General features: G+C 41.7%; 1 protein-coding gene across 1 annotated transcript in view; it reads right to left on the reverse strand.

Annotated features, from left to right (window-relative positions):
• The window catches only part of DEPTOR (DEP domain containing MTOR interacting protein), a 135,711-nt gene that overhangs the window by 37,916 nt on the left and 78,774 nt on the right, over positions 1 to 19,021 (reverse strand). Inside the window, exons 6-9 of the mRNA XM_048841560.2 lie at positions 6,626 to 6,811; positions 5,579 to 5,713; positions 1,530 to 1,600; positions 687 to 791 (exon numbers count right to left, since the gene is read on the reverse strand). Coding sequence (XP_048697517.2) covers positions 687 to 791; positions 1,530 to 1,600; positions 5,579 to 5,713; positions 6,626 to 6,811 — 497 coding nt within the window. The remainder of the gene's footprint in view (positions 1 to 686; positions 792 to 1,529; positions 1,601 to 5,578; positions 5,714 to 6,625; positions 6,812 to 19,021) is intronic.

The following is a 19,021-nucleotide window of genomic DNA, read 5'->3' on the forward strand; positions in this document are numbered from 1 at the left end:
CACGTATTCCAGGGCCTGACCCAAAGCCCATTAAAGTCAATGGAAAGATTCCTACTAATTTCAGTGGACTTGGGATCAGGTCTACAAACACCTCACACAGAGAATTTTTTTTAAAATCATGGATGAAAACATTTCAGTTCATATTAGACATCTAAAATCTCTCTAGTGTTTTTTTTCTTTCCCAAAATTGTGCCCTGGGCCAAAACGACTTTACTTTGAAAAATCAATTGCTAAACAGTCTTAGTAAAAGAAAACAGTGTCAATTTTGTGTGGTATGATATAGGACCTGACCAGCGTAGAAGCAGTATGGCAATTATTAACAATATATCATTATAAATGATACATAAATACCAAATAAATGAGAAGGTGGAGCTGGGGAAGGAGGGTAGAAACCACACACAGTTTGAAAGATGTGAAAGGCCTTTTAGAAGACTAAGAGAGAGGATCAAATATAGAGAAAATGATTTTTGGAAAGAAAACACTAAAGAGCTTTTAGAAAAGAAAATGAGAGTCAGAGAACCTCCAAGACAGAGAGAAGAAAAGAGGAAGGGTGAAGTTCTGGAGGAGGAGGAGAACAACAACATTTGACCCCAAAACGCAAAAGGCTGGTGTCTCACAGTGACTGGCCAGAGAGCATCCCTGAGAGATACCGAAAACCTCTAGCTAAACAGCTGATGAAAAATTACCTTCATTCCTGCCGCAGCTGCAGGGCCACTGGGATCCACAGCCTGAATATGGCATGGCTTGCTCCCCCGTACAACAAAGCCCCACCCAACAGCATCACCGACAACCTTGAAAAGGAAAAAAAGACACAACAGTGTCCATGTAACTCACAGGGTAAAGTCCAAGTGGTTGAAGACATGGTTTCAGCACCTTGTAGTCACCAGCATACAGTTAATGCTGCTCTGTGGATAGAAATACTTTACAGTGCCCTCCGCATGGGCTATTAAATCTTTATTTATGGAGAAAGCCACCAACAGAATGACTGCATTTGTTTCTACGGTACTTTTCTTTTTTAAGTTACATCAGAGATGTTGACTAAAGGCTGTGAGAAGCCGTGCTTCCAATTAACAAGTTCAAAAAGTTTACTTTTTAAAAGGCTTTTCTTTTCTCTCTTATTGATTATGAATCAACATTTCAGTCTTATATTAGTCTAGTGTGGCCCGATGCAACTCACATTTAAAACTTTAATTCTGGATCGGTAAATACAGTACATATTTCCAATCTCTTTATAATCTTAAGTATTAATAAAAATAGTTCAGAAGCATTAGTGCAATACACATATTACCAGATTTCTGCCAGTGTCACTCTACCAAAGTCAATGGTGTTAGGCTGACATACTGATGGAATAATAGAAGGGAGAATCAGACTCCACATGTATAAAACTAATATTAATGGAATCTTATGGCTGCGATTTTTAGAGCACAAGTATAAGGAAATGTAATTAGGATCTAATTATACCATCAGAAAATATTTGTTTGAACCAATTTACACAACGTATAGAAGAAAGGTATGTACTGGAGACATACTGTGAATGTTTTTCTTGCATATGGGGCTCCAGGCATCAAGAGTTCATCAGAAGTCACTGGTCTCTTTAATACTGCAAAGACATACAAAGGAGTATTAAATACAAACCTTTCTGAAGAAACTTTCATAAAGAACTGTTCTGGGATACAATGTCTTCTCCCTCTTACTTTATTTATAGGGCTTAATGTGTTGTGACCTTAGTGCATGGCTTTGTACTGCAAGATGTTTTTCAGGAAAATTCAACATGTTCTGTTGGCTAACAGGTCACTGCTCAGTAATTCAGGTTCAACCGATCACAATTAGATAAATCATCTTCACTGGTGTCCTTCACAGTGTTCCCCTAAATTATGCCTTCCGGGGATAATTACTATCAAATATAGTATAATCCTTATTACCTGAAGGGAGCATGGAGGGACTGAGATACTATGGTGACAGGCATCCTAACTCTTTCTCAGACAGAGAGACAGATTAGATAATCTATGCTACAGCAAACAATATTATTAGTATTTGTGCAGTCATTTACTCCTGGGTAAAGTGTGTGTAAATGCTACAAAATCAGAACTGTAGCACTTTACAGCCACATTGTACAGGTGTAAATGACTGCACCAAGTGCAAGGCAATGAATACACAGGCCCTCTATTAATTACATTTGGCTTCCTCTGTTTTTTTAATTATAATTATGTTTGCTTCTTGTTTTCAGCGATAAACTATTTCTGATGACATCTGATTTTCTTATATCATGGAAGCAAGCGGGAATTTTTCAGGGATAACATTCTAGCATACCTGTAAGTGTCCTAAAATGCCATATATGGAAAAAAAAGAATTCAGGAAGATATACTAATAAAAAAAATTTCTTTCACTAGGATATTGACAAAATTATCTTAAGAGTTAAACTTTGCAGACTCTGCCAGTACTATCATTCTATCTTTTTGAGATCAAAGCCAGGTCAACTTTCTCCTTTTTAGTTATCAACTCTTACCTTTGTACTGCAAGATGTTTTTCAAGAAAATTCAACATGTTCTGTTGGCTAACATGTCACTACTCAGTAATTCAGGTTCAACTGATCACAATTAGATAAATCATCTTCACTGGTGTCCTTCACAGTGTTCCCCTAAATTATGCCTTCAGGAATAGTTTCTTTTTCCCTTGTGACTGGGCAACCTGTGCCCCAGATTTCCTTTAAGTTTTCACTTCTCATGAAATACAGCAGAACGCATCCAAGAACTGGTTTAGGTCCAGTTTATTAATGTTTTTCTCACCTGATCATTCTGGTTCTGCTATTGAGAAACTTTCTAAAAAAACTCATTCCCGTTTAGCAGAGGATTACTTGGAGTATGGGAAAAGCTGGTAGATCCCAGCTCCCTGATCCTTATTTGAGACTCAAAAATAAATCTGTTAAACTGTTCTGAAGGTAGAATTTACGTCTAAGTGATTATTCATTTTAAACAGAAACACTGTGTAAGGAAGGTGTCAATATATTCTTTTTCTACCAAGACTTTATAATCGGCTGTCTTAAGATATCCTTGTTCTCACCACTCACGTGCCATACATAACCAGAGCCATAAATGAATGGAAATAGTGGGTATACTTAAGATAATGCATACGTTTATCAACAACAACAAAAATGCCAGCCTGCTTGTCACAGTAATATTTCCAGGGTAGAATGAATGGTTTAACGGGAGCAAAAGTTCACCATTTAGAATTCACCATCAAAGAATCTCTGGAGAGAATACCCGACAGGTGCACCTCAAAAAGATTACATTGTGGCATCCACAAACTGGGACATACAGACAGCAAGATGGAGATGAGTGGTAGACAGCAGTTGACTTTGAGTGTGCGATGAACAAGAATGAATGTTATTCACAAAGACGACATCCTCCACGGGGAACACTAGCGCTACTGAATTATGGCTCTAGTCATGTGACCAAACTGAACCCACCAAGTTCTTTTAATGTAGGACTTTACTGAAAACTCCAAGCCAAGGCAAAAGACAGGCTGTGCAATGCTCTGATGCAGTGGTCTCAAACTTTTTTTTTGCGAACCACTTAAAAATTGCTGAGGTTTCTCAGCGGAACACTTAACTGAGTTTTCCAAATGTTGTTTGTATCATTAGCTAACTATTGTAAAGTGCCTTGGATAAAAGCGCTATATAAAAAAACCCTTAATAATAATTAACTTTCTTTTGTTTTACAAATAAAAGCACACAACTCATATTTTAATATCAGTAGTCTTACCTTTCTAATGTGACGGATGTGCCCTCTCTCTCGAGACGCGGCAGCCCCTGAGCTGGGGCTGGGAAGGAGGGGGTTCTCTCCCCTGCCACAGCAGCCACATAGTTGGGGCTGAGAAGGAGGGGGTCTCTCTCTCTCTCTCTCTCTCTCCTGCCACGGCAGCTCCCGAGCTGGGGCTGGGAAGGAGGGAGATCGCTCCCTGTCTCCCCCGCCACAGCAGCCACAGCGCTAAGGCTGGGAAGGAGGGCCATCTCTCCCTGGCAGCCGCAGCCCTGGAGCTGGGGAAAGTCGCCTCTTTCCCTGGCTGCCGCAACCCTGCCCATCCCAAATTCCTGCCAACCCTCTTCTCGCCCCACTGCCCCCTCCCACCTACCGCTATTCCCCCCCAGGCCACCACCTCACCTTACATGTGCGTCTTCTCCAGGGTCCAGGCACCTAAATAGCAGGTCGCCTGCGCGGCTCCACTAATTAGGTGGGTCGCCCTTCATTCTCTTGTGTTCAGCCGCCCAGGTGCGCATCTTAGAGGGAACTATACGCGGACTACCTGAATGAAGCTCACGGACCACTGGTGGTCCGTGGACCACAGTTTGAGAACCTCTGCTCTAACAGCCAGGAAAAAAAAATTACCACTCTTTGTATCTCTACTACTTATACTGAGTATACTGAGTAAAGTTCACCCCTCTCCTGCACAGAACCTGAATAAACAGTCCATGATTTGAACAGCAGCCACTGGCCTCTTTGGGCCCTCTATCAGTAACTTCAAGTCTGAATAGCCCCACTGAAGTCCATGCTTACACATAGCCACTGGCCCCTTCCCCAGCCTGCTCCAACACCCTACTCCCCCTCCATTCAGAACCGCTTTCTGTATCACACTGAGGAGGCAGCCCCATGTTCTACTCTCCCTTTTAAAGGGCTACCTCAGTGAAACCATGGCCTTTTGTGGCCATGAATAAGGAGTGAATAATAATCTCCTAAAGTTCCATTAACATTTTGATTTTCAGCCAGCCATGTGTACTTCTGAATCCAGAACATGCAGGCCATAATAATATCAAGTTGGAAAAAGTTAATGGTAATAAGGAGAGCAAGAAATTCTCCTTTGGCCTTCAAGACTCCCTCTGGGGCAAAGAAAGCGGCTGAAAGAATATGTTTCCTGATCTACTTTTTCCTTTCATAAAAATACAAGTGCAAACAATTTTAACTTAGCCGTGGATGAATGAATGGCTGACCTTCCATTTGTGGTCAGACCGAGGAAATCATTTTAAAAAGAAAATAAACTTGAACCTTGACTGCCTTTAAATTCTTACACAGAGCAGTGTAAAATCTAAACTAATTTAAGGGTTTAAATTGTCCCTAACATCTTCAAAGCTACATTTGCTACGCTTGCTCTGGCCTATGTTATTTACATAATAACTCGGGTAGTTACCAAAGCCTAAGTTTTCTTCTCACCCGTTCAATGCCAGCAAAGTCACACCTGTGTAACTGAGAAGAATTTATGTTTGGCAACTGATATGGCAATCTGGAGGTAAGAGTGGATATAAGGCTGGGCGTCTTTCTAAACAGATATGCTCTAGCTCAAACAAAGTTATGGGTTTGATGCAGATATTACTGGGTGAGGTTCTCTGGCCCATGTTATGCAGGAGGCCAAACTAAATAATCATAAAGATTTTTGACTAGCCACAAAATCTGTGAATCTATCTATCTTTAAAATATGCCTCAAAAGACAAACTTAGATAAAGAAATACAAACAGTCACTCATTTACCCTCACTCTCTTTAGAGAGAGCTGCATGCTCTCTAATCTGTACCAATTCCATCTGCTTACCAGATTTTGGGTTGCATAATACTGGGGGACTGCTACTGAGGGTAGGGCTGCTGCTGAAGTAACCGCTACTGCCACAACTGCTCATGCTACTCCTTCTTACTGCTGATACGATCTTTATCTCCTTGGTGGGACTCACTGTGCAAAGAAGACAGAAAATACAGAGAGAAAGGGAAATTGTCTTGATTCTTTTGGCACATTTCCCCTGCTTTGTTTAAAATAACAACATCAGAACATGCTTTCATTTATAATAGTGTAATCATACTATCACACTCTGCCTAGTCAGAATGCTCACCTATGTGCTGCAGGAATTAGGGAGACCAGATGTCCCGATTTTATAGGGACAGTCCCGATTTTTGGGTCTTTTTCTTAGATAAGTTCCTATTCCCCCCACCCCCGTCCAGATTTTTCACATTTGCTGTCTGGTCACCCTAGCAGGAATACTTGAATTGTACATGAAGATTATATTTTTACTCTGATATGTTGGATTACCACATGAATCATTTTAGCTAATTTAATTCTCTGTAATGCTTCCATCACTGTGATTTCTAGGTGCCAATGCAATAGAGTGAAATAGGCATTTTAATAAGCAGAATATTTTCTGCAGTTATCCCCTGCTTTCTTCCTATTTTCATCCTGCTTCCTAATGTGTATTGTAGTATATTACTTGTTCAGGTATTCTTTCCCCCCAAACTACAATGTACAGTTTATGCCAAAACACTTTTGCTTTTAAAAATCTTTTTAGCAAGTTTAAAAAAAAGAAAAACATCCAAGCTGCTTGATTTCTGCCTGTGGAAAAATGTAAACCTGAAATCCTTTATTTATACAAGAGCAAACAAACAACCCAGGCAGCTAATTTTCTGAAAAGCCAACCAGGCAGAAGAACCTGTTTACTGGATATGATATTTATACATGGGTGATGCAGTGAGCACTTCTCTTCAACTCAATCAGCCTTATGCTAAAGTGAAGGGGGTCAAGCTTTAGGAATCACACATCTTCAAGGAAAAGTTAAACAATGGAGAAGTTAAAGGCACAGAACCAAGGAGTCACCTGACTGAAAACTGGTGTGCTTTCTGTTGTCATGGTTCTGCTTGCGCAGGCAAAAGGGACTGTCGTGACTTTCTGGCATCAAACGGGATTTCTCAGGGAGCAACTCCATCAGCCTCCGTCGCCGGCGGAAATTCATTCTGAACTGGTACAGCAGGTTGCTATCCATAAAATGGTGCTTGTTGGACACTGGGGAGAGAAAAAGGAGTAAAAACTCCCTGTCTGGCAGACCACAAAGTAGGGAGCAAATAGTATACATGAGGTTGCCGTTTACATGCTTGCATGCTCCTTGGTGACAGCAGCACTCTAAAGGTATGTCTACACTCCCAGTGAGGGTGTGATTGTAGCACAGATGGCTATAACTGTGCTAACAATAATCTAATGAACATGAATAACAATAGCATTGTGTGGACATGGTGGCAAAGGCTTCAGTGCAGGCTAGTTGCCTGATTATGTACCCAGGCTTCTTATGGGCTAGTGCTTGGGCGGCTAGCTTGGGCTGAAGCCTGTGCCACCACATTTACACTACTGTTGTTATCTATGCTAGCTAGATTAAAGGTATGCCTACCCATGCTACAATCTCATCTTCGCTTGCAGGGTGGACCTGCCCTACTTGCTCCTGATCTGTTAACTCACCAGGAGTAGCAGGGTCATTAACAGCAGTGAGGTACCAGGATAGGATTGCCATGTACCCAGCAAAAAATGTTCTATACAATAAAAAAAGTCTTATTACATAGGCTTTGACATGAAAGCAAATCCCAAGTCCAACTGGAGCCAAAGGAAGAATTTAGAAAGTACTTGCTGCTTGCAGCACAATCAGAATATCTGCATGTTCACTGTCAACACAGGAACTGCTGTGTGCCACCGCTTAAGAGCTATGGACTGAAAAATGCACCACTGAGAATAAGTTTCAATGCCAGGACCCAGAGATACTGGGACTCATTTGGGACTGATCCCACTGGGCCTTTTGATTCTATCTTAATTTAGGTCTTCTGATCATTTCCCATGGAAATCATTTCTTTAGATCACTATTTCTCACCTAAGACCTAGTTTCAAGATTTGTCTAGTTTGTGAATTATATATTTGCTCTGATATTACTATTCCTAATAATCTTGGTGCATCCGATGAGGTGAGCTGTAGCTCATGAAAGCTTATGCTCAAATAAATTGGTTAGTCTCTAAGGTGCCACAAGTCCTCCTTTTCTTTTTGCGAATACAGACTAACACGGCTGCTACTCTGAAACCTAATAACCTTGGACACACAGTTTAGTGTTATATATTATCCCCATTAAATTCTTCTAGAGCTGTATTATTTTATACAGCATTCATAAATTCTGCCATTAATCTTGGCATAATATACACATGATAACCTTCTAAAAAAAAAAAAAGCAGCAATTTACAGATAAAAATCCAGAATTCCATTTCTCATTTGCTCCTCCAGAAAGAATATGCATTACAGGTGTGACAAAAAGGGGCAATCTCCTATAATAACCTGGATAAAACTTTTTGAATTAAATTAAACCTTATGACTCGAGCCCTAGCAAATTCACGGCCATGAAAAATGTGTCATGGACCGTGAAATCTGGTTTCCGCCTTGAAATCTGGTCTTTTGTGTATTTTTACCCTATACTATACACAGATGTGGATTACGGTTTTCTGAGACCCTGGGTCAGAGCAAGTGGGGGCCTCTCCCCACCCCAACCACCTGCAGTTCCCCCCGCTTGCCTCAGTGCTCCTGCAGAGGAAATGGGGTCGGGGCATGGAGGCTTGCCCCTCCCTGCCCACCCACTCCCTGGCAGGAGCACTGGATGGGTGGAGAGGGGCAAGTCCCCACACCCCGACTCTACTCCCCAACTCCACTCCCCGGCAGGAGTGCTGGGCGGGTGGAGCGGGGCACACCCCCACACCCCCGGAGTGCCGGGTGGACTGGGCCGGGGTGCAGGGGTGCCCATTTTTCTGGGCCCCCCAATTGGCAGGGATCCCTGGGCATGGACCCCATTGGCCCAGCGACTAATCCGCCACTGACTATACAGATTTCAAAGGGGAGACCAGCATTTCTCAAACTGGAGGTTCCAACCCAAAACGGGGTTGTGGGGAGGGGGGCTGTCACAAAGTCATTGTAGGGTGTCACAGTATTGCCACCCTTACTTCTGCACTGCCTTCAGAGCTGGGTGGGCAGAGTGTGGCGGCTGCTGAGTGAGGGCCCAGCTCTGCAGGCAGCAGCACAGAAGTATGGGTGGCAAATACCACACCAGGCCACCCTTACTTCTGAGCTGCTACTGGTGATGTGCTGCCTTCAGAGCCTGGCTCCTGACTAGCAGCCGCTGCTCTCCGGCTGCCCAACTCTGAATACAGCACCACCGCCAACAGCAGCGCATAAGTAAGTGTAGTAATACCCTGACCCTCTACAATAACCCTGTGAATCCCACACAGCCTCTTTTTGGGTCAGGACCCCTACAGTTAGAGCACCATGACATTTCAGATTTAAATATCTGAAATCATGACATTTACAATTTTTAAAATCCTCTTGAACGTAAAATTGACCAGAAATGGACTGTGAATTTGGTAGGGCCCTACTTATGACCTTAAGTTTGAATACCTTTGGGGTCCACCATATTGAAAATGTAATTGTTTATGTGTTATTGTGGAGCTGTACATAACTTTTCTAGGAGAGAATTAATGCAATCTCCGGAAAGCATCATAACATTCAAAAGGACAATAAATTCTCACCTCTGAAGCCAACCTTTTGAAGCTATGCCCTAGGGAGAGAACCTGATTGTCTACTGATTGTCTGCTCCTGGAAACTCCAAATCAAAGAACCCCTAACTTATACAGAAGGCACTAAACTTTTCACGAGTGTTCTTGTTCTAGGCAAAAATGGGTTATGAACTTGAAATCACCAGAAAACTCTTGTGTGGGGTTTTTAAGGACTGCTCACATGCCAGAACCACTGTTCATGTGAGGTCGTCTCTGGTAATCTTATTAGCCCATGTGTAGGTTCTTTTATTGTTTTTCATGTTTTCCGTGTAATGCTTTTACCTTACAAATACAATGTACTTGCTCAGAAAGAGCTGTGTGTTGACTTTTAACTGTTGACAATTTCTCTGTTATTTAGTCTCTGAAGAGAAAGCAAAGTGCAGAGGCTGGCCATTTTGGCAGTCTGTTCTGCTGGGTGATTTCACAATATAGTCAGAGAGCTGTGCAGCCTGGAGATAACAGGTCAGAAGAGAGAGAGAGAGACGCATGTCTTCACTCAAATAAGCCAATGGCTGGAGAGTCTGCCCTTGCTGGATCACAGAAAGGGAACAAAGGTCAGTTGCCCTGAATTGTGACAACAGGTAAGTAAAATCATTTAGCACTATCAGACCATAAACAGAAAGGATTGACCCATGGAGCCCAGCCGTCCAACACCCAATTCCCTGCTCTGTTCCCCAAGTTGACGCTCTTCTTACTACCCATATCCTGCCCTGTTTCTATCTACATAGGTACTTACATTGTCCTCATCACTGGTATTATATGAGAATGAATGATGCCAGCCCTGTCTCCTTGTTTGTCTGCCTCTCTCACAAAAGTCTGGGCTCTCTTCCACTCCATCTCTAAGCATGGGAGGCCCTGCCTATGTTAGTGTGCAAGGCCACTGCCTTCTCATTCAAATCCCTCCTCAAGACACATTTCTACAAAGATAAGATGCCGACAGGAAGTTACACAACCAGTATCAGGCAGGTAGAGTGGCAACTGGGGGAAGAGAACACAGCCAGAGGCCGCAACAGCCACGACCATGCTATGTTGGAAAAACCTCTCCTTTGAGTGTCACAGAAGCAAAGGAATCAGTGACAGCATGGCTCAATTGGAGCTCTCCATTACATTAAGGGAGGGGAATCCTCATAGACTTGCTTCCTCCAGAGGAATCCGGCTGATGGCGGTCAAACTTATACTGTTTATGTTTTCTAACAGCCATAAGCAGGAAAGTATTGTAATGGAACAGATCAACACCTCACAATGAGTAACAGTTGAATAAATAAGTAGGAACAAAGTCACGTATCCAGTGAGGAACTAGGAACAAGCAAGCTGCAACAGCCTTTGGAACTGTATTGTGCACATCATGCATACCACTATTCCCACCTCCTGCAGGTCATCTCAGAGTTAAGGGCATTTTGCTGAAGTGCCTCACCCTAGTTCGATGGTGCTTTGCAACACTGCAATTTGTCTTCACTGCTAAAAATGGTGTGTTTTTTGCTTCAGGGAAACGAAGGCTATGTCTACACTATGCAGCTTTTACGCAGCCACTACAGCCATGCCGCTAAAAGGCGTGCAGCGTAGCCACTGTTTGTCAGCAGGAGAGAGCTCTCTTGTGGACAAAAAATTTCCACCCAGAACGAGCAGCGTTACCATTGTCAGCAGGAGAGCGCTCCTGCCGACAAAGCGCTGTTCACACCAGCGCTTGTCATCAGCGAAACTTTTGTCTTTCAGTGTGTGTGTGTGTGTTTTTTTTATCACCTCTGAATGACAAAAGTTTTATCTTTCACTTGCCAGTGTAGACAAAGCCTAACACACATGAGCTATCCCAAGGTAAAAACACAATGAAGATAAGGCACTTTAAATTTAACACTAAGTAAACCTGTCATGGTCAATCCCTGGTAGGGGTATCCAGCGGTTTACTGTGTCTTCATTGTGTTTGTACCTCAGGATAGCTCATCTGTGCTTGTCACCCCAAGATGAAAATGCTCTTTTAGCACTGAAAACAAAGCCTTAGAGAAAACTAATACCGTTTCTCATGAATAAACAGAAAGGTCATGCCAATCAGCCAAAACTGTGATGTTCCAAGGGCTGACTAATGAACCAGCCTGCTTTGCTCCTTGCTGTTTATTTTTTGAAGTGCCAGAAGCACACAGCATTGTTTCAGTGCTTTAGAAAAGCCAGTGTCACTCAGCTTTATTGTGCTTCGTGTAAGTGCTGAATTTGTAGGCTCTCCAAGCCAACACCCCAAGGTCTTTGTTAAGATGAGGATTTTACATTTTGGAGGCAATTCAATTCCTGGTTGTAAGACTCTAATTACACCACTAATGATGGTGTCCCATTCTGCTGAGCTCATCGTTTTGGATATTCTCATTTAATAAGAACAAAATAGAGTTTAGGAATTATCCCCATTTTTAAAATGAGACAGAGAGGTTTGGAGTCTTGTCCATAATGACAAGGAGGACCTGCTGTCAGAGCCAAGGCTAAAATTCAGGAGTACCTACTTCTCCGCCCCATTATCAGACCATTAAAATATTTCATAGCGGACTCCTGGCAGTATTGTATTATAATAGCAAAATAATGTAAAACAAACTCATGAAACTTCTCTTTGTGATAATCTCATAGATAATTTACTAAAGCTGAAGAAGACATGCTATATTTATACAACATTCTAATGGAATTTTTATTCCAACTCTCATGGAGCTGGGCCATCATGAATATTTACAGGGAAATATATATTCCAATTACCAAGTATCTATAATTATTAATATAAATATAATAAATTAGTTCTGGTTTAATTTTAATATTTTCTGAACTGTATGCAATTCTTCTCAAGTAAATATATCCTCTCTATCATGTTACCCTCTTTTCTTTATTAGTACAATTGTTTTGACATTCTTAAGAAATCATGACTCCTGGATCATTAGAAAATCAACACACGTTTTTACTACAGGTGTCACAAAGAAGTCTAAAATTGTGGAGTGACTATTGCCCATGACACTCCATAGCCTAATTTGCTTCTGATGATATCCCTGTGTATCTTACAATAATAAACCTTGTTTTGACTAATATACTAAGTAACCGTGAGATAGAGGTTACAAGACAGAATGGGCCACACTCATCCCTTTGTGTGACTAGTTGTAGACAATGGAGTTATGCCAGGGATGAGTTTGATCTAGTATGTGGAATATAACTGGAAAGAACATAGTCAGAATGATGCTATCATCATCTGTTGTAGAAACACAAAAAGATATGCTTTGCCATCAGAATATTCTCCCCTCTCACATAAACAGTGTAAGTACAGAATTCTCAGTGCTCATTCAACTGTTACAAAATTCCCAAATTCTGAGTTATACCTACATTAAAAATATAAATATCAGGGTGCCAGCTCTCAGCCTCAGGAAGAGTAAATACTTGACTCCTGAATATTGTGTTACTTAATAGGTGCTCCTTGCCAAATATCAGTGTTTATGCAAAATTAAGGAGATTGAAAAACCAAGCTCTTAAAAAGGAAGGAAATTCTAAAAGTGAACAATGAGCGCTCAATTTTAGGTGCCTCCTTGTGCTTATGTGGTCAAATAAGGTATTTTTAAAAAGTTATTCCTGTGGGGCATTGACTATTTTCTGCTCTGAAGTTGCACAATGGTTTCCATCTGAGTCACTCGACTTTAAGACTTCACCTTCAGGGCTGAAATTCTCCATATCTGATCTCTGCCCAAGGGTGACTTTATCTGGAGTTAGAGAGTAGCAGCCGTGTTAGTCTGTATTTGCAAAAAGAAAAGGAGCACTTGTGGCACCTTAGAGACTAACCAATTTATTTGAGCATAAGCTTTCGTGAGCTACAGCATCCGATGAAGTGAGCTGTAGCTCACGAAAGCTTATGCTCAAATAAATTGGTTAGTCTCTAAGGTGCCACAAGTACTCCTTTTCTTTTATCTGGAGTGTCTGAGCAAAAATGGCTCCACCAGTTTTGAGCACAAAGAGAATGGGGGATAATGGAATTCTATTTTTTGAACAACCGCACAGATGAAATGGTTGCATTTTGAAGCTTAGCATGGAAACAGCCTTCAAAAAGGAGCAGTGCATAGCCTTGTTCCCGAGGAATCTGGCTTGAACAAGTTACAAGCATTTGAAAATTACATATTGGGAATGTACAGTAGCTTGTCTTTTGCTAAAATTCTTAAATGTGGACCCACAGAGCATGGGTGCTCATCTCATCAGTCAGCTTACCCATCACGTATTTTGATTCAGTCAGTAGAGAAGGAAGGAAAGAATCCCAAACAATTTGCAGTCACAGAGAGATGTACAGATTTGCCTAGCATGGACTTTCTTAGGTGTAATTCAGTGGATGAGGTTGTTAACAACCTTAAAACTAACTTAGATGGGCAAGCTATGAAACTAAGGAAAGCCCTACCCACGGTTAAGAAGGAAAGGTACAGTAAATTGGTGTTTACAAAATTATTAAAATACATAAGAATTTGTCATACAAATCCTAAGTCAGTACATATATACTGGATAATACACACAAGAGTAGAGATAAGGTTGCATGTCGTGCTTCCCTTCTCATCTACACCTGTTTTGCATGGGTGTAACTGCACTGGATTCAATGGCATTACTCCTGATTTACATCAGTGTAAGTGCAAGGAAATTCAGGCCCCTTAAACCTGACATATCCCAACCTTTGTTCTTAATACTGCAGCTTTAGCAGTTTTTGTATGGCTCTATTGATACATTATTTGCCAAATAGTACAACAGATAAAATACAATACAAATGGCAACTTCCTGTATAATTTTACATACACTTTCTAACACTTACCTACAATCTTGTAATCAGCAAAGGCCACAAACAACTCTCAGATTTGCAGTGAGAGGGAAGCACAGCAGGAAAGCAAACATTATCTTTATTCAAATTTCACAAAACTGGAGAGGATTTACAAAATGTGAAAAGCTATTTTAATAAATTAGGTGACTCACGCTTTAAAACCCAGGTAATTTTCACAACCATCTTTTTCCTTCAATCTCACCCACAATTTCAGTCCCACATAATTTTTAATAATGATGATATCTCAGCTACCACCACCCGTTAAAATGGGATTATGGCTATTTTATGTCATCGCTGCAGAGCAAAGGAAACGGAGTGTCCAGGTGAATCTGCTTGCTAGCAGTTCTCAAGTCAACAGCCAGACTGGAAGTGGGAAAATGTTAGCAAACTGTATGGGATTTTAAGACCTGATGTCTCATGTCTTTTTCAGAGCTGGAAACAAATGCTTTACTCCACTCTGAAGATGAGAAACACTGCTTTCCAGAAGCACACAGAATACAATTCTAATCCTTTTGCTAATTTGCTAATGTTTCTAACATTATGTTACACGGATGTAAAACAGGAGTAACTCCACTGGTTATGACAGAGACCTGCTGGTGTAAAACTGGAGTAAAGGCCACAGATCCTTAACTATCACTAGTCCCTCCAAAAAATAATATTTTTTGGCAATAATCCAAGACGTAATATTGCAAGTCCAGACCTCAATGTATTGTTTTGATCTTTGAAACAACAGGACATTGCGCTGAAGTTTACACTCTAAAGAAACAGCAAGTATAATACACACACACACACAAATACATGACAAGGAGCAGATCCTAACTGAAATGCCTCGCAGGGCAGGTGGTTTTTAGAAATTATCTAAAAAAGGGCAGGGAAGGAGCTTGGTGTACATGAATTGGATAAACCATCCTTCTGTGACTGAACTGTTTTCTAACCTGGCTTTTCCACACCCCTCCTATGAAATGTTTGGATCAACTCTGATTTCTTTTTGATTCTTCACTTTTGCACACTACCCCAAGAAGAACTAGTGTTTAAAAAAGCAGACAATAAAGTAACATTATTGTGACAGTCTGTATCCCTATGTTCATTCTTTTTAAAGTATGGCTTGTGAGGTATCATTTAAAAACTCATAATGTGCTGATCATTATTGCCCTGGTAAAATATATGTGGCAACATTGTACGTAAACTTATAAGATTCTACTGTATAACATTACTGAGACATAATCCAAGTTTAGAAAAGCAGGTAGAAACCAGTTCCTCAAAGACAAAAGGCAAACTGATGTCTTAGCCAGGTGTCAACAAAACCAAATGGACTATCACCTGATTAAGTGGCCATTCTTTGGGAGGAAAAAGGGTGTGAGTGAGAAATTTACATCTTGGCAAAGAAGGTGCTGGAAGTTCCCGTCACACAGACTTTCTGTCTCCTGAACCCCAGCTGGAGATGATTCTCAAGAGGAGGAAAAGATATAAAAATGGGGAACAGATGCCCCAACTCATCACTCCCTTCATCTCTACTCACAGCAGCAACAACAACTGAAGGACAAGGCAATCAACACTGAACTGGGGGAGGGGGTCCTGGCTGAAAGGATTCCAGCCAGTAAGACAGCTAAAGCATGTGGTGAGAGAAACCTTTGCTTTGAATTCATTTAGCTTGTTAAGTTACATATTAGATATATTTTACCTTTTATTTACTTGTAACAAATTACGACTTTTATGCCTCATTACTTGTAATCACTTAAAATCTATCTTTCTGTATATAAACCAGTATGTGTTTGTATTGAAGTGTTTGGGACCCTTCATTTGGGATAACAAGATTTGTGCACGTCATTTTCTATTAACAAAGTGATGGACTTTATATGAGCTTGTGTTGTCCAGGAGGGTACTGGGCAGTACAAGACGCACATTTCTGGGGGGAAATCTGAGACTGGGAATATGCTGGTGTTTCCCTGAAATGTAATTCATGAGTGGATGGCTATAGCGCTCAGACAGAATAGCAGGGAGTGATTTACATGCCGAAGGCTGTGTGTGAGCAGACCAGGAGTGGTTGCTCTCACAGCGAAGCAATGTAAGAGGCACCTCAGGTTGGTGAATTGAGGGAACACAGCTGTCTGTCAGTCCAGATTGCGCCCTGGTTAATGTCATAGTTATAAAATAACAATGCCCTTTAACTGCCCTTCTTGGAGGAGAATACACAGCTTTCTAAGGCTGCCTCTTATTCCTCTGGCCTTTTGCCAGCTCAGTTTCTGTGTCTTGGAGACAGAAAACAGAATGAGGGCCAACTTGTTGAAAACGTGTGCACACTTTTGCATGAGGCTCTGGCAGGGTGAGCCTGCAGACTTTAAAAACAAAATTAGGCCCTGGCTCTGTAGTCACCCAGTATTCAACATACACTCAATCACTAAAGCCCTGCACGGATACAAAATTTGTATCCGCATCCGATCCGTGATCTGCGAGCTGCAAATACGATCTGTGGATACAGATATCCACAGATATAAAGCGGATATCCACAGATTTGCAGGGCTTTAGATATAAAATTTGGATCTGCATCTATCCACGATCCACAAAAATGGTCCTCCAATATCCACATCCACGGATGCGGATATAAAGAGGATATCAATGGATTTGCAGGGCTCTATCAATCACAGTCTTGATATCTTTCACCCACCCCTGCAGAATACAGCCACTGGGACTCTTCAAATTTCATTTCTCCTTTGTTCATTTCTGCTGCTTTTCACAATGTAAACGCTAAAAGATTAAAATAAATGGCACTATATTTTTCATTGGATTGTGCTTTTCCTTTTCCTCTCAAAGGCTTCCTGTTTTTCTACAGCTAATCTAGCATCTGCAAATGTGTTTTAATAATGGTACCTATTCAGACTAGTTTCTTCCTACACATTGATGAATCACATCTGTTTGGAGCTCTCTCAAGCTAAGGAATCATAGAATCATAGAATATCAAGGTTGGAAGGGACCTCAGGAGGTCATCTAGTCCAACCCCCCGCTCAAAGCAGGACCAATCCCCAATTAAATCATCCCAGCCAGGACTTTGTCAAGCCTGACCTTAAAAACTTCTAAGGAAGGAGATTCTACCACCTCCCTTGGTAACGCATTCCAGTGTTTCACCACCCTCCTAGTGAAAAAGTTTTTCCTAATAAACAACCTAAACCTCCCCCACTGCAACTTGAGACCATTACTCCTTGTCCTGTCCTCTTCTACCACTGAGAATAGTCTAGAACCATCCTCTCTGGAACCACCTCTCAGGTAGTTAAAAGCAGCTATCAAATCCCCCCTCATTCTTCTCTTCTGCAGACTAAACAATCCCAGTTCCCTCAGCCTCTCCTCATAAGTCACGTATTCCAGACCCCTAATCATTTTTGTTGCCCTTCGCTGGACTCTCTCCAATTTATCCACATCCTTCTTGTAGTGTGGGGCCCAAAACTGGACACAGTACTCCAGATGAGGCCTCACCAATGTCGAATAGAGGGGGACGATCACGTCCCTCGATCTGCTCGCTATGCCCCTACTTATACATCCCAAAATGCCATTCGCCTTCTTGGCAACAAGGGCACACTGCTGACTCATATCCAGCTTCTCGTCCACTGTCACCCCTAGGTCCTTTTCCGCAGAACTGCTGCCTAGCCATTCGGTCCCTAGTCTGTAGCTGTGCATTGGGTTCTTCCGTCCTAAGTGCAGGACCCTGCACTTATCCTTATTGAACCTCATCAGATTTCTTTTGGCCCAATCCTCCAATTTGTCTAGGTCCCTCTGTATCCTATCCCTGCCCTCCAGCGTATCTACCACTCCTCCCAGTTTAGTATCATCCGCAAATTTGCTGAGAGTGCAATCCACACCATCCTCCAGATCATTTATGAAGATATTGAACAAAACCGGCCCCAGGACCGACCCCTGGGGCACTCCACTTGACACCGGCTGCCAACTAGACATGGAGCCATTGATCACTACCCGTTGAGCCCAACAATCTAGCCAACTTTCTACCCACCTTATAGTGCATTCATCCAGCCCATACTTCTTTAACTTGCTGGCAAGAATACTGTGGGAGACCGTGTCAAAAGCTTTGCTAAAGTCAAGAAACAATACATCCACTGCTTTCCCTTCATCCACAGAACCAGTAATCTCATCATAGAAGGCGATTAGATTAGTCAGGCGTGACCTTCCCTTGCTGAATCCATGCTGACTGTTCCTGATCACTTTCCTCTCATGTAAGTGCTTCAGGATTGATTCCTTGAGGACCTGCTCCATGATTTTTCCGGGGACTGAGGTGAGGCTGACTGGCCTGTAGTTCCCAGGATCCTCCTTCTTCCCTTTTTTAAAGATTGGCACTACATTAGCCTTTTTCCAGTCATCCAGGACTTCCCCCGTTCGCCACGAGTTTTCAAAGATAATGGCCAATGGCTCTGCAATCACAGCCGCCAATTCCTTTAGCAAGGAAGAGTCAGAACGTTTGCCCATACGTTCAATAAGCAGACAGCAATTATTGGTCCTCGATTCTCCCTACTATATAAACATGATACATATATTTCTAGCCTTATGAATATGTATATTTTATCTGAACTGTAGATAAAACCATCTGTGTACATACTCCAACAGATGTTTAAGCGCTTGCTAGGAAACAAACCAAAATGGTATTGTTTCCACATTTGTACTGCAAACATTTCACTTTCCACATGCCGTACATGTAATGTTGAACTGTTTCAGTTTCAGAGTGTCTTATATAAACAAGGAGACAGCTTCTCAGTGTAAATCGTTAGATCTGTTCCAAATTACACTAGCTGAGGATATGTCCCTGTATATACACATACATACACACAGACACACACACAC

This window comes from Caretta caretta, chromosome 2, assembly GCF_965140235.1.
Source record: "Caretta caretta isolate rCarCar2 chromosome 2, rCarCar1.hap1, whole genome shotgun sequence".
Lineage (NCBI taxonomy): Eukaryota > Metazoa > Chordata > Testudines > Cheloniidae > Caretta > Caretta caretta.